The sequence below is a fragment of the Grammomys surdaster genome, unplaced genomic scaffold (genome assembly GCF_004785775.1).
Source record: "Grammomys surdaster isolate TR1022 unplaced genomic scaffold, NIH_TR_1.0 125603, whole genome shotgun sequence".
Lineage (NCBI taxonomy): Eukaryota > Metazoa > Chordata > Mammalia > Rodentia > Muridae > Grammomys > Grammomys surdaster.
This window is the reverse complement of record NW_021620446.1, coordinates 1,200,903-1,228,890: the sequence shown is the minus strand read 5'-3', so window position 1 is coordinate 1,228,890 and position 27,988 is coordinate 1,200,903. Positions and strand designations below refer to the sequence as shown.

Below are 27,988 nucleotides of genomic sequence, written 5' to 3'. Positions count from 1 at the left end.
GCGCTGCTGCTACTCCCCCCTTCCCTGAACAGAGAACAGAGACATAAAGAAACTCAATAAATTAAAACAGCAAATAAATAATACTGGTCTCAGCCCAGCTCCCTGGCAGCGCTGGAGCACCCAGGTCTTTTATCTCCACTTCAGCCCATGAGACCCACCACAGCTGGAGCTCTGCAGCCTGGCAAGATGGAGCAATGGATGCAGATGAGAAGAGGTGGCCCTGGTGAGGCCAACGTGTGGAAAAGGTGAGGTGAGTGGCCCAGGAGGCCTCCAAATGCGGCGTGGAGGACAATCCATTCCCACTGCTTCACCCACCATGGTCCCCTACCCTGGAAGATGGTGGACAGGTTGTCCCTGCTGAGGATCTGGTCACTGGGAATCCAGGGTGGCTGAGCTAGAAGAGGAATCCCCTGGGCGGCAGGCCCTCCTCCCTTGGGCCATGCGGAGCTGCCAGGGAACAGGCAGAGGTGGTGGACAGTGGGCTAGCCTCTCTGCACAGCAGCAGCAGCAGCAGGAGGAGGAGGAGGAGGGTGGTCCGCAGCAGCTGCCTTCGGTCAGCCAGTGTCCACACGCAGCACAGAGGATGGCCTCGTGGAGGTGACATGTTAACTTTTCGGGATAATTCCTGGTATCAGAGCGGAAACAAGCGATGCTGTCAGAGACAGGCAGAGACAGAGACCGCAAGAGAGAAAAGAGAGCAAGCCCAGCAGCCCAGCCTGCGGGCCGCGCCCTGGCCACTCTCCTTTCCTCCCAGGCTTGAGACAAGGTCTGGGCAGGCAGGTGGGGCCTGGTCCACACAGGACGGCAGAAGGCCACAGTCAGTGCTGTGTTGTGCTGTGCTGTGCTGTGCTGTGCTGGGGAGGGACTAGTGTCTAAGGCTGCTCACGGCGGGCGGCGGGCGGCCCCATCTTGGCCATGTCCTTGCCCATCGGGTACTCGGTGTCCCCTCCAGGGCCAGCGGCCGCGGAGTCACCCAGGGGGCCGTGGGCACTCCGCTTGGCGGGTGTGCTGGGGGCCTGGGCCGCCTGCCCGTTCTTCTCGTCTGAAAAAAGTTGTTTAATTACGTCAAAGAAGTTACTCAATGGGGTGCCTGGGTACACAGAACAGAAGACAAAAAGAGAGAAAAGAAAAAAAGGGGGGCAAGGGGAGAGAGGGAGAAAAGGAGAGAAAGAACAAACAAATGAACGAAGGAGCCTTGACAAGAAAAAGAAAAACCCAACGAGATGAAGTCAGATGGAATGGCAGAGCAAGGACAGGCAGGTAGCAAGCAGGGTGGGCAGGCGGCCAGTGGGGTCCCTAGTGCCAGGAGCAATGCAGTGGGAGGGGCTGCTGCTGTGGGATAGACCCTCGGACCTCCATACTTACAAAGTGGTATGGGACCTGAGGGCTGCTTCTGAGAACTGGGGCCCAGGACAGGTAGTGAGTTTCCTCCCTCACCCAGTGTGGCCCCAAAAGTCCTGGGCCTCCCTTCCCAAATGTCAGGGTCACATGAGCTGGCCAACCCGAGGTGTAGAAAGAGCAATAGAAAGATGAGGCCTGAGTTGGACCCTGGGGTTGGCTGCTGCTTTATAGGTAATGATTGCTCTTGGAAAGGGTGGCCAGAGCCGGTGACCAGCAGCATACAGGGAGACCCCTGCCCTGGCTAGCACAGACAGTTCAGCAGCAGACAGGATTAATGGTGGGTAGACAGGCAGGGAGCTGGGAACAGGCAGCCACAGCTGGATTTCTGGTCCCAGAGGGCAGAAGTAATGGGTAACCCTCCACCCTCCTGGGCCTGTGCTTACTACCCAGCTAGGCCAATTGGATAGTTCAGTTCCATTCCCTCACCTGACCTCAGTCTAAGCCCAGTGCTGCATACCTCTCCTCTTCTGACTGGCATGGTCTATAGACAGGTGTCCACCTTGCCCTCCAGGGCAGTGCTACATGTAGAACTTTTATTGGCTTCGAGCACAAGGACCTTTTCCTGCTCTGAGAGTTTTAGTCCTTCCTCTACCTATCTTGACTGTAGAAATGGGGAGCAGGAAGTGAGTGGTTAAGACTACTCTTGACAGAAGATGGGGCCCAGGGGTGGTGGGTAGTCCAATGCCTGTGCATACACAGGGGACCCAGGACAGCCCAGGGACAGTGGGATAGCACTGGTCAGGGTAGGCTGTGGGGGCACACAGTGGAGGTGGCAGGCTAGGGGCCAAGTGAGCATGAGGAGTTCTTACCACATTTGGAAAGCCGCCCCGTCATCACTTCCATACAGTTAGTGGTGTCTGGAGCACAGAATGGAAAGAGGGAGGGAGAGAGTGAACAGGCTGCCCACCTGCTACCTGGGGATAGCTGGCAACCTGTAGCCAGCCAGGATGGGAAGGGGGCAGGGTCCTGAGAAGGCTGGATCCAGGAGTGGACAGAGTCCAGAGGGGTTGGAGCTCATATAGAGAAGGTCTAGGAGTAGGCAGGGCCCAAGAATATTAACTGGCTGGAAAAGAGGAGCTGAGTTTGTAGAGTCACAGGCAGGCCCAGGGAAGTTAGAGTTTGGAAGGGGCAGAGCTGAGAGCTAGGGCCTAGGTCAGAAGAAGCCTATGACTACAGCTGGGTGAGAGCAAGGTAGATAGTGGAAGGTCACCCTCCAATAGCCAAAGCCAGAAGCCTGGATTGACCTTTTTTCCTGGTAGGCCTGTCTTCCCTGGGCTGGACAAACTCTTGCTTTGGCATAGTTTAACAGGCCACCTCTACCGTGCCTGCACCTCATTACCCACTGACTTCCAAACACCCGTCTCTCCCACTATGCTGGGCCTGCTGGCATCAGGAGACCTGGGTGGGGCATGTCCGATGGGCCTACTCATTGGAGGCTCCCAGCCTCCTCTCCCTGAGTAGGATCTCTGTTTGGATGGCCTCAGGTATCCTGGAAGTCCATACTTCTGCCTACCTCCAGCAGGGTCTTTGGAGCCAAGCTCATTGGACAAGGGCCCAGGACACAAGGACACAATGGGAGGGGATCAGGGGGACAGGCCAAGATCCAAGAATGGGTGGATGGATGCCCAACAGTCTGAAGGGTAGGCTCCAGCACTGACAGGGTTGACTGAGTAGAACTGGTGGGTGGATCCTGTGTACAGGCCACACCCACCATATTCCCTGCAACACCTGGAACATGGCACTGGGTGGAGGGTGTGATAGACCAATTCATAGGATAGGGCATGGAGAGCTGTCCAATATTTAGGAGTATAGGAGGGCTGCAATGTTTGATTGGTCACCATGAGCAGAACCCCAGCAGTGTGCTAGAGACCTTGGCTTTACTTGCATTAGTAGTCCTGGCCTGCCTCTGCCTCTGCCTGTAATTCCTTGTCCTCAGTTTTCCACTATTGCTGCTATTCCCCATCCTGTTTTCCTCTTCCCAAGTTGGAGGCCTAAAGCCCCAGAAAGATAAGGTTGACTGAAGTACAGTGCCCCCAGGGGCACCTGGCCCTGCTTGTTTGATTTCTTCCAAGGAGTGTAGGGTAGCTAAATGAGCCCAGGGCTGCTGAGAGCTCCAGCCCCACCTGCCAGGGGATGATGAGGCCCATGGTGGGAGCACATCTACAGGCAATGAAATGAGGATGGAATGGGATGAGGAACAGGAGGGACGCACCTACATACACACAAGTGACCCTAACAGCCCCAGCTGTGGAGACAGTATGTTGGGAATAGGGCTTAAAGAAGCTGGCCCTGAGCCACATCCCATCTCTTCTAGGCTTCTCAAGTCCCATGCCATATACGATCAGCCTGTCCCATTGCTACATAGACTATATCCTAGCTGTTACTCTGACATATGGATCCCACGTGTGTACCTATGCATAGGGCCAGACACACAGGTACTGCTTCCTCCCATAAATACCAGCAGCCCAGGTGCCTTTCTTGAGCACCCTACTGGGACTAGAGCCTCAGACCCCATCCTGCTTAAGGCAGAGCTTTGGTGGTCAGTGGCATTGAGGAAGGGAGCCCCAGCCCTTGTAGGATGCTACAAGGGGAGCCCCAAGGATCAGGGCCTTGGGCCCTACTCCCAGAGCCTGCTTAGGCTGCCCTCATGTCTAGCTGCCTAGGTGCTGACCCTATAGGCCTGTCTGGAGCCAGGCCAGAGAAGTGGGCACAGGGTGCCCCTCTTAGGACAAGACTGGCTCTTGCAGGAGGCCCTGCCCGCAGCCCCTCCCCTCCCCGGCAGCAGGCCGGACACCTTACCTGCCAGCGTCAGAGGCTACTCTCGTAGCTGGTGGCCACCTTCTGGCCCTTAAGCCCAGCACCCCAGCTTAGTCCTGGCGCTGGCGGGGGTGGTTCTACGGTGGACAAGAGGCGCCTTTCAGTGTGATGCAGCCCACCATGCCCGGGGAGGGGCCCTGCTCCCTGAGGGGTGCAGCACTGCTCAGGGCAGGGAGGTGGGCATCCGTCAGAGTAGGAGACCATGTCAGCTCTCATACCTCCCATCCAAGCAGCACTAGCCATAGGCGCTGTGCTGAGCCCCCGCCTCACCTGACAGGTGCTGGGCTGAGGGCTGTTCATGCGTGCTCAGCAGCTGGGCCTGGATGGTCTCCACCACCCTCTTGAAGCGGCGACTGGGGCCTGGGGGAAGACTGGCTGTCAGGACACTGGAAGCACCAGTGAGAGTGAAACACAGCTACAAAGTTGGCTGGCTTACCTGAGAGTAAAGTGAATGTGACTGAGTAGATGCCATTCTCCTTCTGGGCCTCTCCACCCTCAGTGTAGGTGATGTCCACCTGGAACTTGACCGGTTTCTGGAACACTGCTGGGCCCCCTGTGGCCTTGTATTCAGCCCTGAAGCTCGTCTGGGAAATAACGCTGTGGCTGAGGCTGGGGATCTGTAGTGTGTACAGGTTGGACGTGAGAGCAGCCTACCAGAAGGCCCACTAGCCCACTCCTGGCTTTCTGCAGAGGTGGCATCAGAAGTGCCAGCACTATGTGGGCACCAGACACAAACCCAGCCCCCCAAACCATCTCCAGTCGTAAAAACCAAGCATAACACAGAAAACTAACAGCTAGCAAGAAACTTACTTCAGAGCCTCCTTTGCTCAGCCAGCCAGGGTACACGCTAGAAAAACCCTAAACTGGAAAGGGCTAGATGGCCTTACAATCCTGAGTCAGGGGCAGGAATGAAGGAGCATCACAGCAGTGACCAGGGAAGCTATGAGGTGTGTGAATTCATAGCACTGAACTCTGGTCACAGTGACGTGACAGTAGCAAGAGCAAAACGAAAACAGATATAGATAGGGTCACCCCAGCTTCCAGGACTAGCCAGCATGGAGAAGTAGAGGGGAGCCCCAGGCTGATCTGGTAACCTAGGGGCCTTGTGAAGGGATGGATTCGATGGGGGTGAGGAGACAGGCTCACATCAAAGGGTAAGAATGCTAAGGAGACCCAGAGTCTGGCCAATCTCAAATACAACCACTCTATAAGAAGTGGCCTTCCCTGGCCTGAAGCTTCTAACAGACATTCTCAGCTGTCCCCAGGGCACCAAGGAAATCCTTCAGCTAGAAAACTTGAAGGACTCCTAGACAGAATGTCTAATGAGGCAACAGCACCTTAGAGCAGGTACCTTCAAATAAATACTCATGAGAGAGATGATGAAAAGTCAGCAGACTGAGGCCCTGGGGTGGGAGGCACATGCTAAGCAAAGTCCCCGAGAGGCCTGGCCCGGCATAAGGCAATCCTACACAGGAGTCACAAGGGACAGGGTCAATTCTAAGAGTACTTTGGGAGTTTGTATCCTGGCTGTAAAGTGTCATCTCCAGTCTTTATGTGCCTTTCTGCTTCTCAGGACCCAGAGATGCCTCCATACTCTGAGAACCCCAGCCTCTACAGGCAAGCTGGGGGCCACAGGAAGTCAAAAATTTCAAATAAAGAAGTAGCATTGGAAATAGACTCTGGGCTTCAAGCCGTTAAGTGGGTGTTATCAGAACCCTCAGAGTCACAGCCTCTTCTTAATTCATGTGGCCACCTGTGTTTCACCCTCAGTCTCCGCGACGTTTCACCTAGAAACCAGAACACCCCAGCCATAGGCAGCTCCCCACTCCCAGAGGTGGTGTGCAGCTCCCAGCAGGATGAAGGCCTAGGTAGGCAGTGGTGGTCCAGGCAGAAGAACAAAAGGATGGGTTAGGTGTACACAGTTTGTGTGAATAAGAGGTCCTATAGTCTGCCTGGAGGCTGGGCTCATGGATGTGAGTGTCCACCTGGCTCTGCCATGGCCTCACCGACAGGAAGGCATGAACGATGTCAGCCTTGATGGAGCTCAGGGGCTTGTCCTTGATCACCACAAAGATCTGCTCTTCCTTCTCCAGGTTGATGAAGTTCCCGAACCACGATTTCTTGGCCAGCCTAGACAGAGCAGAGGCTGTCATGATGGGAATATGATGCCTGGTCCACTTCTGTAACCTCTATAGGAGTTGAGACTGTAGAGCCCTTACTACAGAGCAGTGTTCCCACATCCCAGGCCAGCCATGCGGCCTTTATGCTAACCTGACCACATATACTCCCCTAACTCCACAATTCGACACTAAGGGCAATCCCCACCTCTAAACTTGCCCCACAAACAAGATAAAACCTAACCAAACTCCTCTTATTGTAACAATAAACCAAAAGGCTTAACCCTAACCAAACCTCTCTAACCATAACCCCTAACCTTACCACAACATCCATAAACCTATACCTGTATCCCCAGTATGAACCCCATGTCACTAACCCATACCCCATGTCTGTAACATGAACAGCTTATCCCAACTTTTACCCTACAAACCTAATCCCAATCCTATGTCCTTAACAATAAATTTCACTCCACCGTATACCCAACTGCAAGTCCTTGACTCCCACAAGATGTCTGAGTGGCACTTGCTAGACAGTCCACTGTGTAGGACAGGGGACAGGAGAGAGTATCTAAGTCTCGGCCTCTATTTCAGTCCCTACATTTGGGGAAGCTCACTCTACACCTTCCTGGAAGAAATATTCCCAGAGCCCTAGAAGCTGATGCATGCTACAGAGTCTGGTGGGGCTCTCTGATATTAAGTAAAGATTATGTGGCTCCATACCTTAGCTTGTAAGATCCCTGATAGACCCTAAGGGTCAGTTAGGAAGGGCCTGCCCAGAGCTCCAACAGCCACAGCCTCATCCAGGTCTGGCACACCCTGCCCACCCAACTACAGGTCTAGTTTTCTTCCCATGAAAGTCTGACATCATGCTTGGTCACTACTCAGGCTGCCCAGCTGGCCTCAGCTGTCTGGCCAGGTTCCACCAGTATAACTCCAGTTCTACTGCAACACGATCACTGCATATACCATCTCCTGAGTTGTGGATACTTCACTCATAAGTATAATCTTCTGCTAGTCCAAGGGGATAGAAGGCAGATATCAAGCTTCCCAGCCTCACATGTGGGGTCCCATCCATTCCCTTCTAGACTTATACATAGCTGGAGTTGTTGCCACTTTTGCTGACAGGATTCCCAAATAGCTGCAGATACCCCAGCCCAGCCCATCTACAGGACTAGTTTTCTTCCCACGATAGCTTAGCAATTGGAAGAGATTCTTTCCTAGCCCTAGGGACCACAAAGCAGAAATGCCCAGTGAAGTCATTGCTAGATGTCTGTTCCAGAGACCCTAAGGGAGGCTAAGTGGCAGGCTGTCTCATGGAAACTCTTAGTCAACATGGCCAGGCAGACTCCTAGCTGCTTGGTATAAGTACAGTGGGCCACAGCCAGCCCCTCAGTCAGATGCACCCATGTACCAGAGACTCACGCTAGAAACTGAGAGAAGCAGGAACAGCAGCCACAGTGGTGTTCAGGGATAGGGCTGGCATGTGGCCAGCATGAATGAGAGTATCTGCTGGGCAGCATGAAGTCACTGTTAATCTAGGCTATATGAAGGGTTTCCTGGTTGTGACTTCCCCCTTCTTATTCATTTCTGGGATGGTTCTTTTGCCTCTGTGGCAGACAGACCCCAGCCCTTCTGTGTTCTTGTCAGCTCTGTCCAGTGCTGTGTGTACCGCCCCCTGGTATAGGCCCTTGTCCCACCTGTACCCAAAGCCTATGCCTGGACCTGGAGACCAGCAGTGTTCAGGATATTTCAAATCAGACAACTGGTTCTAGAAAACAGAGTTTCTGGCTGAAAATCACAAGTGTAAGCTTGGCTGGTATGGCATGTGAGACATGGCCAAATCTGAAAGAAGCTGGATGATCAGAGGAGATTGTGTGGTGCATGGTAACATAGCCCATGCTAGAGCTCTGGTACCCATATTGCCGGGCCCTAGTAGTAGCCTGGGCACACAGAATTCTTGGTGTGAGTCATAAAGGTGCATGAGAGAAGGGCCTAAGTCAGTAGACAAAAAATGTTCAGCTTGATGGGCCCCAGCTAACCAGCTGAAGGCACTAGAGAGAAAGGAGGGTGGTGAACTCTATAGACTGCTATAGTTCCCATGGCTTCTAGCCAGCTGGCCTGACAAAATGGACAAGAAAGGGAGCCAGTTCCTCAGATACCTCTCCTTGCCTGTTTATGGTTCTGTGAAGGTTATGGCCAGTGAGAGGCTCATGACAGAAGATGAGGGTGCAAAGCTTTCCTGGGCCAGTATGCAGGGCTTGGGGAGTAGTCTTGATCAAGGAGGAGGTGGTGGAAGCCAAAGGTCTTTCTCAAGCTATGGTCACAAATTTCCTACTTTTCTAAAATATATAAATAGATCTCCAACCCCTTTTAACAGAGCAACATAAAGACCTAACCTAATCAAAAATGGTCCTGTGCCCCCAGAGCCTTAGGGCAGCTAATGGTGAGCTTAGGCCTCTGACCTCCACCTGGACATAAAGCACAGCAAGTACCTCTGCTACTGTCAGTTGCTAGCACAGAGCAAGCAACTGCTCACAGGTCCTTACTGAATGCTACCAATCCAGCTGAGGCCTTTCCTCTTGTCTGGCCTCACAGCTACAATGTGTGTGAAGTCGCACAGCTACAATGATGTAATGGTCTTTGCCAGGGCTTTCCCCTAACCCCTGCCCCAGTCATATATTTTCCTACTTTCACTCTAGTAGCTACCAAGGAAGTAACTACTGAAAGGCCACTGTAAAAGATACAGAGAAGCCACAGTATACAGGTACTCAGCATCTGCAGGGTGGGTACACTGGGCCAACCTACACTCCCTTCCCTCCAGCTGAAGGCTAGAGATACTCTGTCTTTTTCAGGCTTCTGCCAATAACCCTGGTGTTCTCCCTGGACCCTGTATCTTATAGCTGTCCTTCCTTCTCAGCACAACCCTGTTTCTCCTCATGTCCAAACCCTTCCTGTCATCCCTTAGACTCCAGGGAAACCCAGAAGACACCCACTTGTCCCCAGCCAATTCTAGAGTCCTCTGAGCAGAGTTAGGACATGTCCCATCACTAGCATTTCTCATGTGGACAGGACCTAAAGTTGATAAAGACTCATGGGCTGGGTCAGGCCCAAGGAGTTCAGGCCAGGGACCAAAAACCCTCAGGTGGTTATTCCCTACTTGATGGCAAAGATCCTAGGTCCCTCTCTCACTAGCCTCAAGCAAAGCCACTTACTCTGGAGAGGATTCTGGGGTCAGGTTGGACATCTCCTCTGGCGTGGGAACTGTGCACAGGAAAGGACAAAGAGTCAAGGTTGGTGAGTGCTGCAGGTCTGAGTCTCAGGACCATGCCTGTTTTGTGTCCCCCCCCCCCATTGTGTTGTCCATGCTCTGGTGCTGAAGCCCCATTGTGTTTTTCCAGGCCCCAGCACAGCCCAAGACCTGTAGGCTTCCTGACTACCCAACAGGCCTTGCTGAACATAGCTGCTGCCTAGAAGATGATAGAAAAGTTCTGGGACAAGAGGGTACAGGCTAGACTGGGAGGCCAGTGCTTGTGGAGAGGCCCACAGATGCCAGCTGTTGGCATGTTCCATCTGAGCAGTGCAAGCCCCCCATGCAGATTCCACCACCTACCCAGCCCCACATCAGTGCTAACCTTGCAGTTTCCGGCGGTGGAAGCGAGGTGAGCCCAGGAAGCTGTTCTTGATGGAGTTGAGTCGTGTCCGCCAGGGCACTCCTCCAACACTAGGGCTGGATGGTGGTGTGGGGTTGGGTGTGCCAGCTGGGCTCTCCTTTGGCGTGTGGACAGGCGTCCCTTTGGGGGTAGGAAGGGGACTACCCCTTGGTGAGGGGTGAGGGGTCACCTGTATGATGGGGACAGATTTGGTGTTTGGTTCAGTCCCAGTTGGCAGGAGCCGGGCAGGGGCCGGCAGGGTGGGTGGCCCAGGGGACAGGGCCAGTGGAGTGCCAAGGCTGGCTCCAGGAGGCTGGGTCTGGGTGCAGGCTGGGAGCGGGTTGGACTTGGTGCCCTGCAGCGGCTTGTCTGTCAGCTTGGCCTTGCACGGCAAGGTCTGAGTCTTGGGGTTGGGCCGCAGAGCGGCCTGTGGAGAGAGGACGTGTCCTGGCCGAGAGGTGCTCCGACAAGCTTCAGGCTCCGAGGAGGTGGCCAGGGGGCAAGCCACATAGGGGAGCTCAGGGGGCAGAGGGGGCAGGACAAACTTCCTAACAGGCTACAGTGATGCAGAGTGACGTCAGGAGGGGTGGCCGCGAAGTGGAGCCCGTCCCCACCCCACCCACATGCACACATAGCAACCAGGATCAGCAATAGCATTCAAGCAGGAAACCCAAGCAGGACCAGAGGGAGGGGACAGACAAGGGGAAGGTTTGCCACAAAAAATAAAAAGTAAAACCAAAACAACAACAAAAAACAAAACAAGAGACATACAAGAAAACAGACAACACAAAACAAAAGAACATGCAGTTAGCCAGAGCCCAGCAGCAGAGCAGCAGCCAGGAGGGTGCCCACAAAGGAGGCCTCTGTGCAAGGCCCTGCACCCCACCCCTGGGCACTCTGATCCCTTTTAATTTCCTGAGGCTAGCCCTGTAACCTAAGGCTTAGGAGGGATAGTCACTCACCCGAGGACTGCTGAGTGGGCTCGTAGAAAGGCCTGAGGAGGCACCACTGATGGATCGAGATCTGGAGAACAAAGCAGAGCGTCTGTCAATTTAGCAGGAGAGGGCTCCTGGCTCCTGTCCCCTAGTTGGCCTTTCTAGTAAGCCTGGGGTCCTGACCCAGCGCTCCAAGGCTTCTACCGTGCCGAGGAAGGTCTCTAGAGGCACAGCTGTGTCCGGGGCCATCCTGCTGACCTTGGCTGTCACCACCCAGTATGTATCTAGGGTCCCTGGGGCTCCTTCACACACAGAGGAGCCACCCACCATCGACCCCAGACAAGGCACAGGAAAAGGTACTAAGGGGCTCTCAACAGAAGTCCACAGACACTGTGGACTGAGATGCAAGGACATGCTATGGGGGACTCCTGTGAACGAGATCCAGTCTCATGCATTCCATGACCCTGGCACCATTTCCTGCCTCTCCAGGGCTGTACTCTCTCCAGTGTTCAGTATATGGTTCACACATGAGTGCTTGCCCAGTCCTTTCATAGCCACAGCTACTTACAAGAGAAGCCCAGGGCCAACCCACAGCCTTCATCTTAACCCACTATTGTCCACTGGGCTGAAGACCTAGCCTGCAAGTAGCTGGGAGCAGTTACTAGCCCTGTGTGTCCATTACGCCATGATGAACAGCTAGCTGCCCTGCAGATCAGAGACCAGGCCTTCCATCCAGCTCACCATGAGAATGGACACAAAAACACAGATTCACCTCTGGCTGTGGGACCTGCCATCTTTGGGGGGAAAAATGGGGGTAGGGTGCAGCCACAGGACAAAAGAGGATGAAAGAACGTTAGACCAGCTTGCACTGCCCTGGCCTGCCCACCACTAACTAGACTATACACAATGGGTTTCTGGTTCCACCTAGGCAAGCTGGCTCCTTGCCAGCTCCTAGAACACCTGTAACCAGAACCCTGTGTCCATGACTTCCAAGTTTCTCCACTGCTAAAGGAAACTGAGGAACAATGGATTCCTGTGGCCAAGGCAGCATGCCTTAGTCAGGGTGGTACCAGGGCTCCCCACTGGAACAAAGGTCCAGGTGTACAGCTAGGAGCCAGTCCCTGAGAAGATGGAGATAGGGATGGAGATACCAGGAGCCAGGAGAGAGGGGACACAGCCACAAGCAGTGAGGCCTAGACTAGACCTGTGATCCCACCAAACCAGACAGGAGCACACTGCTGGGCACAAGGGAAGAAGAAGGGAAGCTGAGACATAAGCATGGAAGCCACATCAACCTCTCCTCTGTCTAGCATGCTGGAACTGAGCTGCAATTTGTCCAAAGTAGGAAAGATGATCCCAGCCCCGAGGCAAGAGGCAAGCAGGAAGGGGCACAAGCAGGTACGGGCAGTATGCAGCTCAACAGGATATGGGCCAGCCAATCAGCAGCACAAGTGGGCAACAGCTGTTGCTGGCCTCCTGCCACCTGCCAGGGGCACTTAGCCACTTCATCTAAACTGGACAGCCATCTGGATAAAAGAGTGGCAGGGGGCGGCAGGCCTGCAACCACAAGACAGGTCTGTGCAGGGTACAGAGTTACCGCCCTGGGCCCATGCAAGCCTTGAGTATGTGGGCCTCTGGCTTGGGCTGGCCATAGGCCTTACCCCAGCAACCCCACCCCTCCTTGCATCCTTATAGCTGCCCAGGCCAGGCTCTTTCCCCTGACCTCCTAGGTAGTTCCATTTCCAGAAAGGAGAGGTGGAAGTATCTGTCAGTAAGCACTGCCTCCAGGCCCGCCTCTGTCTGCCCGGCTCAGGCAGGAGTCCTGCATCTAGGGCTGGGAGGACGAATTGGATGGGCAGGGTGTATACCTGTCTTCTTTGCTGAATTGGGGATGGGCTTCAGCGATATCCAGGCTTTTACTGAACACTGCTTTACTACAGCAGGAACAAAGCGAGAAAAGAGAGTTACTGCCCCGGCCACACGCACGCAGGTCAGCTGCTGGGCCATCTGCTGCCTGGCCACACCAAGCAAGCCCTCCAAGCATGGCCCACCAACCCCAGGCCAGGGTACAGAGATGAAGAGAGAAGAGGGGGACAGAAGCCACAGCACAGCCTGCCCTGGGTGACCTTCCAGGTAGGGAGGTAGCCAAGCTCAGACATGTCTAGACTCACCACCAGCCACAGAATCCCTTGTCCCCACCAGTGGTCCCATCAGAGCTCAGGGTCAAGTGGCAAAACCAGAGCAGAAGCAGGCTAGATGTGCCAGGACAAAGTGCCTTCCAGATTCCCTTGGAGACAGCCACTATCCCACAGATGGGCCCACCTTGCAGTACCTAGGCCTAGAAGCTGTATTAAAAGCCAGGAAGCTCAGAGCTGAGCACTGATCCTTAGCTACCCTTTGGAATTCAAGAGAGGTCAAGGAAAGAAAACCATCTCTTGAGTACGTGGTATATACTAGAGCTACTGGGAGAGTTCTGCTGAGGCGAGACATATCCACAAGAGGCAGAATCCAGGAGAAGGCTTAGGTAAGAACATGGCCAAGAGGGACTCTTGCTGTTCCCACCTTGTTGCCAGAGGCCAAGGGACTGTGAGCCATGGCTTGCTAAAAAGTTAGAAGTTTCTCAAGGAGTGAAATTTTGAGACTAAAACATGAGCTAGCCTGGATCCATTGGGAGGACCTAGTAGGTCTGAAATATCAGCACTCTAAAGTCAAGGCAGAGGAAATGCTATCTTGATGACTACCGAGCCATGACATGGCTCCCAGTTACTGACAAATTCAGGGGCAGACCTAGCTGGCTTTGGCACCGAAGCTCCCAGCAGGAAGAATGGGCAGTGGGTGCTGTGTGCAGAGTACAATACTGACTGCTGGCAAGGCCTGTGGGATCTCCCAGCTCAGGTCTGTTTACAGAGGACCAAGACCCCTGCCCATTAGGTAGCTCTACTCAGCCAGGGCAGGCTTTGCAGGCTCTAAGTGCCCTTCTACTCAGCACTCTCCTGAATTGTACATCTTGCCTACAGTACTGCTACTGGACACCTGGAGATGCCCAAGCACCAGGGATGGACGAGCTTGCTGGGCAGGGGTCTCTGAACAAAGCTGTACCACACCACAGTCCAGCTCAATCCAGATCAGAGACAGCCAAGCACCAGGGAGGGACAAGCCTGATGAGCAAGGGGCTCTGAACACAGCTGTACCATAGCACAGCCCAGCTCAACCAAGAACAGAGCAGCCAGGCACAGCTCAGCCCAGCCTAGTCCAGTCTATCCCACTTCAGTTCAGCCCAGTTTAATTTGGTCCAGTCCAGTCTAGTTCAGTCTTGCTCAAGTCAGCCCAGCCCAGGACAGGCTAGTTTATAAAGTCCAGGCCAGACCAGCTCAGTCCAGGCAAGCTCAGCACAGACCAGTTCATTCCAGTCTAGTGCAGCTAGATAAGTAGAGCTAGCCCAGATAAGACCATCTGGTCCAATTTAATCTCAGACAGTCCAGGCAGACCACACAAGAATAGTTCAGTCTAGCCCAGCCTAGGCTAATCCAGGCCAGCACAGCTCAGTCTAGTCCATTCCAGCTCACCCCAGTCCACTTCAGTTCTGTCCAGCCAGCACAGCTCAGCCCACTACAACTAGTCAAGTCCAGCCAACCCCAAGTCAGTTAAGTACCATCCAGCTTAACCTAACCCAGCCCAATCCAGTCCAGTCCCCCTATCCTGCCCAGCTCAGTCAGCTCAGTTCAGTGCAGCCCAGCTCAGCCCATGCAGCCAGCCAGCATGCGTAGCATAGTGAATGCCAGCCCAATCCAGGGGCCTCAGTCCAGATCCCAGGGATAGTGGGCAGAGACAAGCAAGCCCCAACTAAGGGTAGTAGACTAAGAACCTGATACTTCCCTGGCCTGGGCAACAGGAGGGAGGCTTGGGCCCTCAGGGCAGGCACATACCTCTGGCCATGCTGGGCCATCTCTATGGCTCTCCGTGCAGGTACTGGGGAGCCACCATCTGTCACACTGAGCACTTCCATGGACTTGCGCTCAGGTCGCCTCTTGCCATGCCGGTTCAGCATCGGGGAGTCCACACGCTTCCGGGGAGGGTCTGTGTGAAGACTGGGGTCAGACTGGGGTAAGAGCCAGAAACGGGAGATGGGGTAGGGTGGAAGCTTTGTACCTATCTCATTCCTGGGGGGCAGGTCCTCATCCTCATGGCTGGGGTACCGTTCTTTCCGGTCCAGGAGGAGGAAATAAATCATCTTTTCCTGATTCTCCCTGCAGCAGGTAAGAGGTGCCAAGGATGTATATTTGGTGACATGGGTTTACCTGATAATGGCCTTGCAGGGACTCTACTCTGGCTATGGCCACCTACCTTAAGAGGATCCACAGGAACCAACCAGGCTGCCCCCTAGAGCAGCTAGACCTTGGGATGTGGAGCCTAGTGACTAAAGCACCCCTATCCCACCTCAACATACTCCTCAGACAGCAGGTCCTGCAGCAGCTTGTTGCGGTCTCGGAAGCAGCCCAGTGAGTGCATGCTATCCAGCACATCAGGGTCAATGTCTTCCAGGCTGGGCAGTGAGCGGATCTGCACCTTGCGTGGGATGGGCTGTTCCGGCTCTGGCTCATTCTTGCCGCCTCTGTGGACGACAGGGCACCCAGCAGCAGTCACTCATTTCTGGCCTATCTTGAAACCATTCCACCCACCCTGAAGTGGCCAGGAGGGTGGGAGATCCACCCTTACATTAGCCCAAGTCCTGATGCTGTCCCTGCACCCTGCCCTGCAAACCTCCTGCATCCTGTAACAGCCGCTCAGGGAGATAGAAAGTGAGGCTAGGGCAGCCCAGAGCTGGCTGGCACCCTCCCCCCCTTCCTAGCAGGCCCTGCAGGCCACAGCAACAGGCAAAGCAGGCGTTAGTGGGCAGAGAAGCTACTTACATATACCATATGTGTTTCTGAATGTGCTCTAGCTACAAGGAAAGAGAAACAGGGGGTTAGTACCAGGGGGAGCCCACGTTAGGAGGTAGGGGGCCAGAGTGGGAGAATAGGAGAAGGCAGGGCAGGGGCTGCATTCTCAGAGGCCCAGGCCAGCACCCCTACTCCTGCTCCCACCCCAGATGCAAAGGAAATAAAGCCAGGGAAGGAGAGGCTGGGGGACAGGGGTCCATGGAAAAGAGAGGCAAGGAAGCAAGCAGCGCCATGGGGGCACCTGTCCTGCCTGATTGGACCCTCCTAGATCAGAGGCATTATGTGAGGAACCAGTCCAGGGAGCAAAGCCAGGCGGCTGGGAGGGGCTGGGTGCAGGTGCGGGCAGGAGGCTGGGGTAACCCATTACATCTTTCTCTCCATCCTTACTCAGAGACAGGGATAACTTGTTTTGTGGGAGAGAGCAGATAATTTCTCTTCTAGAAAAGGTCAGCCCACCAGGCATCTTGCTTCTTTTACATGGGCAGATGCTGTATGCTCAAAACAAGCGCTGGGACTTCCCTCACACCTTTGTCTGCCCCACAGCTGATGGAGCTGTGAGGCTCACATTGCCAAGAGGCATACCACAAGGATGGCAGAGGGGCAAGATGGCAGCAAAGGAGGGCAAACCCTCCAGGGCTCACCTGAGCTCTCGTAGGCTCGGGGCTGCTACCTACCATACTTGTGCCCCTAAGATTTGGGCACAGGGCCCCTATGCCTGGGCATATACACAATTATGTACAGATTACACACACACACACACACACACGGGCACTCACATGCTGCTGCGCACAGCCACATACACACACTGCACATCTGTACCCACATACTGCTGTGTGTAGGTGAGATACACCTGAGGACTCCCCCTACACACAGCTGAGGACATGCTTCCCAAGCTGAGCATATACTGTCCTCATAGCAGCTGGCCACAGCGCCTCACACACACACACACACACACACACACACACGCACAGGTATCACACACATGTTGCCCAGTTGTGCAGTTTTTCCCACAGTTGGATACAAACTCTCCCCACACATACTTGGGCACACATGGTGGCATACACAGACTCACACTTGAGCTTATCCATCTGGTACAACACAGACTCACATCAATATGCATGTGCTATGTCTACAGCACACACTCAGACACAGGTGGGAAGCCCCGCCCTTCGGGACATTTTCCCCCTAAAGTGCCCAGGAGCAAGTGCCAGAGATGGATGCTTAAGATTCTACCAGTACAGGACTGTCTGAGGAGGACAGGTCCAGGAGATGGTGTTAAGGGACAACGAAAATGCACAAGGGACTGGCTCCCCATGGACACTCAAGTTCTGAGTAGAGCAGAGGGGCAGACAGGACGCACCGTGAGGCGCCGAGCTGCGTCCACCTCAATCATGCCACGCAGGAGACTCTGGCAGTCTGGCGGGATAAAGTGTGGCATGTGGAACACACCACGCTTGACCTTCTCCAGCAACTGCCGCAGGTTGTCATCATCAAAGGGCAGGGCCCCCTGTGGGTAGGCAGGACAGCACTCATCATGGGTAGTAGCATAAGAGGAGGGACGGGGGAGAGGATGTGGGGAGATAGGGGAATGGAACAAAAAGGTGAGGTGGGTGGGGCTCACCACCAGCAAGGCGAACAGGATCACACCACAGCTCCACACATCTGCCTTGCGGCCATCATACTTCTCGCCCTGTGGGAGGAGGGCAATGGCAGATGTTGGCAGTGTGCAGGGTAAGGGTATCTAGTGGGGGAGTGGGTCTGAGGGAAGACAGCTGAGCTGTGTCTAGCCCAGTGGTACAGGATGAGGGGCCCTTCCACCACAGGGACCCCAGTGATTGCTTACCCGAATCACTTCTGGACAGGCATAGTGTGGAGATCTAAGGGAAAATCAGAAGGTCAGGGGGCAGGAGGCCAGGGTATACAGCCCAGACCCTTATACCCTCCCTGAGGCTTTCTCCACAAGAGCTCTGCCCTAGGAAGCCTGCATGTGAGGTCCACAGGCCACTGCTGGGCTGGCTGGCTCCAGGAGGTTGAATGGGTTTGAGACCAAGTCCTTATAACCTAAATGCCCTATTCTCTTCTGATAGGGATGGAGGTCTGGAGCCTGGGGACTGCTCTGCTTAGACCTGGCTGCCAATCTATCCAGACCCAGGAGAGAAGGCTCAATGAAACTGTCTCCTGGCTCCCACCATGGAAAGAAGATGCTTGTGCCAGACAAAGCATCTCCATATGCTTACTATAAGGACAGGAGTCCTGCCTTCTGCCCTCAGTCCAGCTCTAGTGCTGTGAGAGCAACTACCTGGGCTTCCCACCAGAATGTCCTATAGCTCTTCAGCCACAGGCCACTAGTCTCAAAGCTTGTCCAGTCTGGGTAGAAGTGGCTGTGGTATCTATACCCCCAAGGGCCATGTCATGAGCCTGTGGGGCACCACTCACTCACCCACAGCTAGTCTCTAGCAGGCTGTCTCCCACCTGCAGGGATGCCATGCCAAAGTCTGCAATCCGGATGTTGTTCCTCTCATCCAGCAGCAGGTTCTCTGGCTTCAAGTCTCTATGGCTGGGGAGTAAGGGCCAGATGAGCCTAAATGCAGCCAGCACCCACTTCCCCACTCCCACGCTGATGAAGACTGCTCCTTCTTCCAAACTCCTGTCACAGGGGCAGGCCTGTGACAACCTAAGCATACAATATACAGGCAGCTAACACTAAGTGGTCTTCTTGGTCTTGGTGACAGGGATGCTGTGTCCTTCTGCCCTTGACAGGGAGGAAGCCAACATAGGCTCCTGGTTGTCTTTCAAGGCCTAGACAAAGCCCATAAGAAGCCCTCCACCCTTGAGATGCAGGCCTGACCCAGCCTGGCCTGGCTCGCACCATATGGAGTGGCTGTGACAGAAGTCCAGTGCAGAGATGATCTGCCGGAAGAACTTGCGGGCCTCCTTGGGGGTCAGTCGGCCCTTCTTCACCAGGTAGTCGAACAGCTCTCCCCCAGACACATGTTCTAGCACCAGGTATCTGTGGAATGGGGCAGGAGCCATCAGTGCCAACATCATGACTACCTAGTCAGAGAAGCCTCCTGCTGCCTAGTCAGAGAAGCCTCATGCAGGACCCAGAGTAAGGCCCCAAAGAGGGCCCACCTGCTGTGGCTCCTAGTGGCTCTCACACCAGGCAGCTAGGTCCCAGTGAAGATCATATGGACCCCCTGTAGCTGGGCGGTGGGTCAGGAAACCACAGAATGGAGTGAGGCTGATCCAGCAGAGCCTGGCATCTCCTTCCTGCCCAGTTTTATATCAGTCCCTTGGGGTCTTTGCTATACAGCAGAACCAGAGGGTATTGGTTTATAGGGGAAAGTGCAGGTCCCCTGGGAACTCAGCTGTATAATAAGACTCAAGAGGATATGTAGGCTACAGTCTGATGAGCTCAGACTGAACAAACTTTCAAGATAGATAAGGCCTCTGAGAAAGAACAAAGGGCAGCTAGTGACATAGTCAGGGGCCTTCTCATTTAGTAACAGGGATCAATAGTACTAGAAAGAAATCTAGGCTGGGTGGGGACCTGCTGACAGTAGTCAGCTGACCTGGGGTCCCAAGCCCAGTGATTAAGCCTTGTGGGATCTAGTAAAAATTAGGGAGGCAAAGCAGATCCTACAGAGCAACCATACTGCGACCAGCATTGGGGACACAGCGGGAGAGGCTAGCACTGCCTCAGGAGAGCCCCTCCCCAGTTCCCTTCTGACCATCACAGAGGTCTAGGATTATCAAAGCCCAGCCCCCAGACTCATGGAGGCTGGTGCCTCACTCATTGATTCCCCACTCTCACCACACATCTCAAAAGGGCAAAAATCAACTCTTCCTTCAGGCTGTTTCCTGTCAGATACGTGGTCACAGTAACTAACACAGTAGCCAGACTTACCCACTAGGCAGTGACCAAGCTACGTCACTCATGACCCAGCTCCCTGGCCTCCTAATGGCCCTGGAAAGCTATAGATCTACCCTCTTTCCAGACTGTCTTTCTGAGCCTTGGTCTCATTGGACAGTGGGAGTTGAGAGACTGATGTAGAGGTCCCACAGAGGGACTACTCAGTAGGGGTCAGTATTAGGAGGGAACAAGTACTACTGGCCCTAGACTCCAGATCTTCCTCCAGAGAAGCCCTTTCTTTTGTTGGCCTCAAGTTAACAGCCTGGAGATCCCCAGGAACACCAGCCACAGGTCTGAGAGCCCCTCAGCTGGATGGCAACACTAACACAGCCAGCTTTCCAAATGCAAGCATGCCTCGTAGCTCCCCTACCCCCTGGCCTCCCCCACTCTCCAGGCCCAGCAATACCTACAAATATTTTTTGTTTTCATAGACGTCATGCAGCTTCAGTACATGGGGATGCTCGATGAGCTTCAAGATGGCGATCTCTCGCTCCACCTGCAGAGAAACTATGTCACTGCCCGCAGCCAATCACAGCCCACTCAGATAGGCCTTGCCTAGGCTACCTGCATTGTCTCTATGGTTGTGGCACTGCACTTGGGGCTGAGCTGCATAGAAGGGATATCTGCAGCTTGGTCACCTGTCCCAGGAGGCCAGGGAAGAGCCAATGTCAGGACAAATGCTTTGGGCAGGAGTTCTGCATCAGTTGGCAGTAGGGACCAGGATAGAGCTGGAGGTGAGTGTTCTTGCTGCTCTATGTATATGTGTAGGGGGGCTGCAGTGCATGCACATGCAGGGTATGGGAACTGTGTGATAGGTCCTATGCAAGAGGACAGGGTCCTCTTCTACAGGCTACAGGCTATCACTATTCTTGAAAGGAAATATGGAGTCTGTTCTAGTGCCCCCTCCACGCCCAGGTCTGTTTCTGAGTTTAAGTCTAGAACTCTGATGAACATAGCTTTGCTCATAGCCACCTTGGCCCCACATGCACTGGCAAGGAGAAGCCACTACTCTGTGATAGGTACTAACTGTTCATAGGTCTCTCTGTCCCCAAAGTCCCAAAGCTATAGATCTGCCCTTTTCCCAGATGGTCTCACTGACTGGGCCTTATTGGACAGTGGGAGTTGAGAGACTGACACAGTGGTCCCACAGAGGAACTACTCAGTAGGGGTCAGTATTAGGAGGGAACAAGTACTATTGGCCCTAGACTCCAGATCTTCCTCCAGAGAAGCCCTTTCCATTGTTGGCCCATAGGTTATACCCATATGGTCCCATTTAGTACAATGCCCACAGTACTAAAACCCTGCCCCATATCTCAGGGACACTGTACCATGGAATATATCCAGCCAATCTGTCTCCAGTTCAAAACTGGTCAGTCCATCAGTGCCAAAAGTTCTCCACTTCACCCAAGCTGTTATCTTCCTTACAGTTGCTACCTACTTAAGTCGCTGAGCTTCACCACATCAGGAGCTGGAGCCTATCCAGCCCTCTCCAGAGCAGCTTGGTCCTGATAAGAGGGTTCTCAGAGGTCAGGGGCACTTCCTCATTCTAATCAGACCATGTTGGCAGCAGTAATACCACTGTCCATTGTGGACCTGTTCCCCAGGCTAGCAGGGTCAAGACACATGGAACCCTTCCTAGGATGGAATATCACAGAAGCCATGCTGGTATTACTCCAGCCAGAATAGACAGGACTTCATGGGTTCAACTGGGTTAGAGGTAGGAGAGAAGCCATCTATGTGAGTCCCAGATACCTAGGTCCATCCCTCCAGGTGGTGACCCTTCCAACCTCAGCCCACTGCCTCACCTTCATCAGCACCGACTCACTGAGCTTCTCACGGTTGACGATTTTGATGGCGACCTTCTGGCAGGTGACACAGTGGATTCCCAGCTTTACCAAGCCTGTAGAAGAGAGGCCAGACTCAGCCCCAGCACTACATCATGACCACCTGTGGTGGGCTGAATATGTTTGGCCGCCATAGACTCGTGCGTTTGAATGCTTGGCCCATGGGGAGTCCTACTATTAGAAGGTGTGACCTTGTTGAAGGAAGTGTGTCACTGTGTAGGTGGGTTTTAAGGTCTCCTCCTATATTTAGGCTCCTCTCAGTGTAGACAAGACCCTCCTCCTGGCTGCCTGCAGAAGACAGACTTCTCCTGGTTGCCTCAGGATCAAGATGTAGAACTCTTGGCTCCTCCAGTACTGAGTCTGCCTGATGCTGCCATGCTTTCCACCATGATGATAATGGACTAAACCTCTGAAACTGTGAGCCAGCTTCAATTAAATGTTTGCCTTTATAAGAACTGCCTTGATCATCATGTCTCTTCACAGCAATAAAACCCCAAGACACCACCCTAGATAGCAGGGACCTCATCCTCACTTGAGAGCTCTGCATCTTGATTTGCAATTCCCAAGCTGTTCAGACCCTGGCCATTGACCACCTTGCTCACTGATCAGAATGGGTCCATGGAAGAGTGGCTTGCTGCACCAAAACCAGATCCCTCCTGAAACCTGAGGTCTTCATTTACCCTTGACCCTCTCCCAGGTAACCAGAGTCCTTCCTCTAAGCCAAGTGCATCTCCAGTTGAAGAGGCAACATGCTCTGGGTCCAGAGCCACTCTGCCCTCCAACACAATCTTACTCAAGACCCTTCAGCTGTAGACCTCTACAGGGGTTGTATTCTGTACCCCAGCACCCTCTCATTCCCAGCCCCTGAACACGTCCCACATGGAGGAGTCTAGCTTGAGGCTAGTGCCTGAAGCTGGAGGAGGTTCGAGTGTCCAGCATGAAACATATGGGTTGGGTGCTAGGCAGGCTGGAGGAGGTAGCAGGGGTCCTCTCTGGGATCCATGACGACCAATGGGAAGCAAAGCTAGACCAAGTTCACCGGCCACGAGGCAGACACTGCTCTTTCCAACTCAGGGTGAGCCTAGATATTGTCCCAGCAGAATGAGGCATAACAGAAGACATGAGAACAGTGCAGGGCAAAATCAGTGGAAAGGTAGGGTAGGGCTAAGAGAAACATTTCCCACATGGGACATTATTTCCCTCCTCTACAAAAGATCCATTCACCAACCAAATCAAAGAGATATTGTAGCTTGAAAAGAAAACACATACATGCATGCACACACTCTCACACACACAAACATACACAGACATGTGTGTATGTGCATGTGTATGTACATATACATGCACATGACAGTATTACACACATTGGCCAAAAAAATGAACATAAAGATAAGTGTGTGGAAAGACAGTTCACATTTTGATTAAGATGACAAGAGAGATGTGGTTTCAGAACCCAGTTGGAGCTTGGACCTGGGTAACTAAGTGCAAAGCTGAGTTTTCATGATGAGGAAAGTCCAGGCTGCCTGCCATGTGAGAGCCCTAGCTGAGACGTAGCCACAGTGGAGCATCTTAGCCAGGGAAGCAATCTTTGAGGCCTGGCACAGGCACTGGTACCTCTTGCTGGCTGTCTTTGATGCAGCATGAATGTTCGTGATTCCTGCTCAGACCAGGAGAACGAGAACTAGCCAGGAGGGCAAGGGTCCTAGTAATCTACAATCCATGATTCAGTAACCACATGGGTTGTGGCATTGGACTAAGATACAAGTTCATCTGCACTTGGTCAGACAGCTCATAGGAGTTGGTAAAACCATCCAGTTCATGAAATGAGACTGGAGGTACAAAAGAAATGGGGAAGGACAGAATGACAAGGGATAGAAGCCTCTGGCCCAGGAGGCAGGGCTCCTACACACCTGTAAGACCCAGTTACATAAGGATGAGAGCACCAGAAACAATGTATCCCCTCGAAAGATCCCAGAGAGCAAAAACCCAGGCTCTTCCCAAGGATGACATAAGAGCAGGGCTGGCAGGTAGGAAGAGGCATGGCAAGCATCCTCAAATGTGTTCCAGGCAGGTTGTGTTCCAGGCAGGTAGGCCCAGCTTTTCAGCTTACTGTATGTCTCAGCATGTGAGGGACAGGAACACTGGAGTTTCTTGGCAGGAACATGAAGAGTTCCATATGTCATCACAGTTCAGCAGGCAAGCATACCTTGTAGCCATTAAACCAACAGTGCAGCCGAACCACGAGCTGCTTACTGACTGACCTCCCAGGACATGCAGGGCCCTGGCAGAGATGGCACATGTCTCATGTCCTCTCTCTTATGTTCACAGTATAGTCATACTCACTCTTATATGGCTGTATGCATACCCATATCCCAACACTGCACGTATGCATATCCATATACATATTATCTGCAGGCCTAGGTAGTCACTCTCACGAACCAGTGGCATACACATTCAACCTCACATGTATGTGCACATACATCAAAACACTCACATCTCACCTATGTGCATGCCCCATGTACTCACCCTCTCATGGATGCGTACACATACTCCCCACTCAATCCCACATGCGTGTATTCATGTTCATGTGTACTCTGCAGCCTGTACATGGTCTCAGGCATAAGAGGCATGTAGAAAAATGTTGTCCTGCCTCAGGAACTGCGAGTAAATGGTACGAAACTGGGATAGGCTGCCAGTATCAATGGGACAATTTCCCAGGACATCGCTGCCATCTCCATCCAGTGTGACTTCCAAAGTCTGTCGAGCATAGCTGTGTATCAGGCACTGCCTTGTGCCCCACCTTAGAGGTGAGGGGAAACTGGAGTTATGGCGTCTACCTATCTGGCTTCTAAAAAGCCAAGAAGACATAGGGCCACCAGAACAAGGTACCCTGAGCACAAGCCTTCTCTAGAGGCTTCCTGGGAATAGAGGATCATGACCCCTGCTCAGGGGAATGAGTGGCTCTAGACACAGCATGGCTAAAGTGTAAGGGAGCCAGCTGGACCCCTCCCTTCACCTTCTGCCACTTGTTTCCGGTGTGCACAGAGGGCCCGTTTCCCAGCAACATACCTTGAACATTCCTACATACCTTACATAGCCCAGCATGGCAATACTTCTCCTTGGTAAAGCTCTCCTAATATTCTAGGCCACTCCCTCTCTACTCCATTCGATAAAATGGGATCCTGCCTCAGGAACAGGGGACAATGGGGGGTCTTCTGATTCTGCCCATTCTGTTTGACAGGGAGTGGGGAGTGTGCCCTATGCAGCCCCGCCACTTGCCCTGCAACCTCAGGGACAGGCGGCTTTCTGGCGGGAAGCCCACAGTCACCCCTTATTACCCAGCCCTCTAACTCGCTGGGGCTTATTTTCCAATTGTGATTTTATCCCTAATTATTGTCTTCACACAGATGCAGCTTCACATAGAAGGGGAAAGTATACCATGTCACAGATAATTACATGGGACCCTGCCAGGGCGGGGCTGAGCTGGAAGTGTGAGGAGCCACCAGCTCCAACTGTGTACTGAGTCTGTGTAGGGCAGCAGCAGACTCAAGGGTACTGGGGCTTCCACGTCTCTAAGGAGGGCCCAGGCTCCCAGAAGTGACTGATATGCGTGTGACGGTCCCAGCCCCTTCCAGGGCTACTCCCACTACAAGCACTGGAGCTTCTGAGCCCGACTAGAAAATCAGAGGTGGTAGGCAGGTGAGCAACTACAGCTGGCTAACTCAGGCATCAGGCAGGCGCTGACTGGACACTCACCTGCCCAGAGAGCATAGGATGTCTGGGTTCTGAGCAATACTGACCCTCACTAGAGGTAGAGACTGAATGGTGTACCAGAGTGAGAGCAACAGAATGACCTTCCAAATAACACCTGTCCTCCACCCAGCTAAAAAGAACTGGGGCAGGGTACTGCCATGTGGGCTGGGCACTTTCTAGGGTGTGTGGTCTACTAGCTTGGCACACTGCTCTGCCCTCTGGACACTAGTGACCCCCAAAGGATTACTGCCTCAGTCAGGGAGAGGAAGGAATGAGCCTAACTGGATCAAGCCAGATGATCTCCAAGGATACCCCAGGGATACCTTTGGGCAGTGGGGATGCAAGAGGATAGAGCCACCATCTGAGAGGCAGATTTGGCTCCCTATGAACTTGCAGGAGTCCTTGACTGATGACCAAGTGCCTAGACACAGACTAAGAGCCAGTGCCACTTCCCTCCTGCCCTGCCATTGCTGGCCTGTCTTAGAGGTAATGACCTCTGAACACCCTAGCTGGGGTTCACTGAGCCCTGGGATCATGAGTGCAAAGGTCAGAAAGCTCTGTTCCCACTGTCCATTGATAACAAACAAGGATGGTCTGGTGCTGTTCTGTGGTTTGAGCAGCATACCCTAGTTAGGTGACAATACCAGCATTGAGGAGGGCCTTTTGTAGCCCTCAGCACCAAAGGCCATGACCATGGATTGGAGGGGTAGAGGTGGCACTCCAGAGATGTCCTATCCTGAGATATACCGAGTGTCCACTTGGGTGAGAGCACAAGCCATAGATGCAGCATATGCTTGCACGTCTCACAACTGCTGTCCAGCTCAAAGTGATTATCAGGCAGAGCTCAGGGCTGCATCACACACCCCACTGGATCCCAAGCACAATATTTCTGCAGAGGCATCAGGTCAATTGGGAGACCACAATCCACATATAACTTCCTGTTGCCAGTTCCTTCCCTCGGTCTTTCCACACCTGGCCAGGGTGCCCCAGGTCACCCAGTGCCTCCTCCCAAGACTGTGGACACCCCCAGGATTCTTAACAGGGAGGTGTGGGCTATATCTACTTGCACTCACATTTTTCAGGCCCTGAAGCCTCCAGTGTCCCAGGGTCTCCTGGTGTACCAAGCCCTCAACCAATCCACGCTCGGGGCTAAGCTCACCAGCCCAGCTCCCCTCAATGAAGGACACTGGTCTCTCTAAGCCACTCTTCTTACCAAGCCAAGATATGGCCTGTCTGCAGCATCCTGAGAGGAACAGTGACCACCAACCCTTCCTACAGGGTCAGCCCAGGCCTTCCCACTCATTCTGCTCTACCTCCCCTCCTGCCAATACATGACAAGCAGACAGGCCCTATGTGTTCACTGCATATAGACCTCAGAATAGGCCTGACTAAGTTACAATACTGCCTACCCTGTGCAGATGGGAACCCAGAGTTCATGAAGGCCAGAATCTAAACTCCCAGGTGTAACAGATGCATATGCATGTGAGCCACTTGCTGTCAGGAGCACATGGTCCAAAACCAGGCTGGAGAGAGAGGAACGACTCCCACAGATTCCCAGATCACTCCACACAATACAGACTTCTTAGAACCCTGTTCAGTGGTGCTCAGGTTGGGAATGGCTATACAGAAGCCAGCAATGTTGCAGTAGCTTCCTAAATCAGGCTGTCCCCATGAGCCCTGTCCCACAACCATGAAACCAATGCAAAGGAAAGGCAGCACCTTAGTCAGGGGCTCCCAGGAGCTAGGTCATATGAGACCTGGGCCAAGTATCCTCTCCTAGGCCATCTCTAGCCAATCACTCTTAGGTTCACCCCTTTCCAAACCTCACAGAGAGGCCAGTGGATAATCTGCCTAGGCTCCTCCCTGGCCTCCCCTGAGCTTTATCACTGGTGTGCTCATCTCTCCACTGGAATTCAGGAATATCCAGGTATGAGGGTCATTTCATTTGAGACCTGTCTGCACATACTAGGTGCATCTGCCCTGCCACTACTGCCCATGAGCTTGCTCATCTGCCTAGAGGTCACCTTGGGGACCCATTTGGTTTCTTCCAACTCCTATCCTGTCCAGAGTTGGTCCAGAGAATGGAAAGGAGTCAGTTCTGCCTAGGGCAGAGTGCCAGTTGTCAGACGCAGTACTAAAACAGAGGATGGAAAGAGCAGGACGTGCCTGAGATGCCTCCTAGCTGTATCTGCGAGCTTGAGCTGGGAATGCTGTCCTTGGTGCTGAATGCTGTAGGCTGGGGCACTGGGGCTTGGCCTGTGGCAGCTTTGGGGGGCAGGGTCCTGCACAGTCAGCTAGTGCTTGGAAGCAGTGTGTGAGTGGCTGGCAGCAGCCTCCTCTACGGCTTTTGAGAAGGAAGGCTTATCACCAGGAAGGATGCTGGCCTCAGTCAGCTGATGAGCACACCACCCCAGTTCCTGTTTAGCCCAGCAGGGGGCACCTGGCTTGAGACTAGTGCTCACGAGGAAAAATGCTTCAAGGGTAACCTGTACTTCCCCCATAAGTGACCACTCTGCCTTTGGGACCAAGTGTATATTATCCAAAGACTCCTGCCTCTCTACCCTGTATGGCTCAGCTTCCAGAGCAACCACTGTAGCACACAATGACCTATTTTCCTC

General features: G+C 53.4%; 1 protein-coding gene across 5 annotated transcripts in view; it reads right to left on the bottom strand.

Moving 5' to 3' along the window:
- Positions 1-605: 605 nt before the first annotated feature.
- Brsk2 (BR serine/threonine kinase 2) overlaps positions 606-27,988 on the bottom strand; it is a 51,109-nt gene continuing 23,726 nt past the window's right edge. The window contains exons 2-20 of one of the 5 annotated variants that reach the window (XM_028786874.1): positions 21,579-21,673; positions 20,184-20,269; positions 18,730-18,870; positions 18,301-18,417; positions 17,704-17,737; positions 17,482-17,550; positions 17,221-17,367; positions 15,831-15,862; positions 15,368-15,532; positions 15,070-15,167; positions 14,847-14,997; positions 12,789-12,854; positions 10,948-11,008; positions 9,968-10,175; positions 9,548-9,596; positions 6,225-6,348; positions 4,655-4,835; positions 4,489-4,578; positions 606-625 (exon numbers count right to left, since the gene is read on the bottom strand). In XM_028786874.1, coding sequence (XP_028642707.1) covers positions 606-625; positions 4,489-4,578; positions 4,655-4,835; positions 6,225-6,348; positions 9,548-9,596; positions 9,968-10,175; positions 10,948-11,008; positions 12,789-12,854; positions 14,847-14,997; positions 15,070-15,167; positions 15,368-15,532; positions 15,831-15,862; positions 17,221-17,367; positions 17,482-17,550; positions 17,704-17,737; positions 18,301-18,417; positions 18,730-18,870; positions 20,184-20,269; positions 21,579-21,673 — 1,934 coding nt within the window. Of the gene's footprint in view, positions 626-872; positions 1,091-2,210; positions 2,259-4,488; positions 4,579-4,654; positions 4,836-6,224; positions 6,349-9,547; positions 9,597-9,967; positions 10,176-10,947; positions 11,009-12,788; positions 12,855-14,846; positions 14,998-15,069; positions 15,168-15,367; positions 15,533-15,830; positions 15,863-17,220; positions 17,368-17,481; positions 17,551-17,703; positions 17,738-18,300; positions 18,418-18,729; positions 18,871-20,183; positions 20,270-21,578; positions 21,674-27,988 lie in introns of those variants that run through there. The other 4 variants (XM_028786873.1, XM_028786871.1, XM_028786872.1 and 1 more) reach the window with 4 other exon arrangements.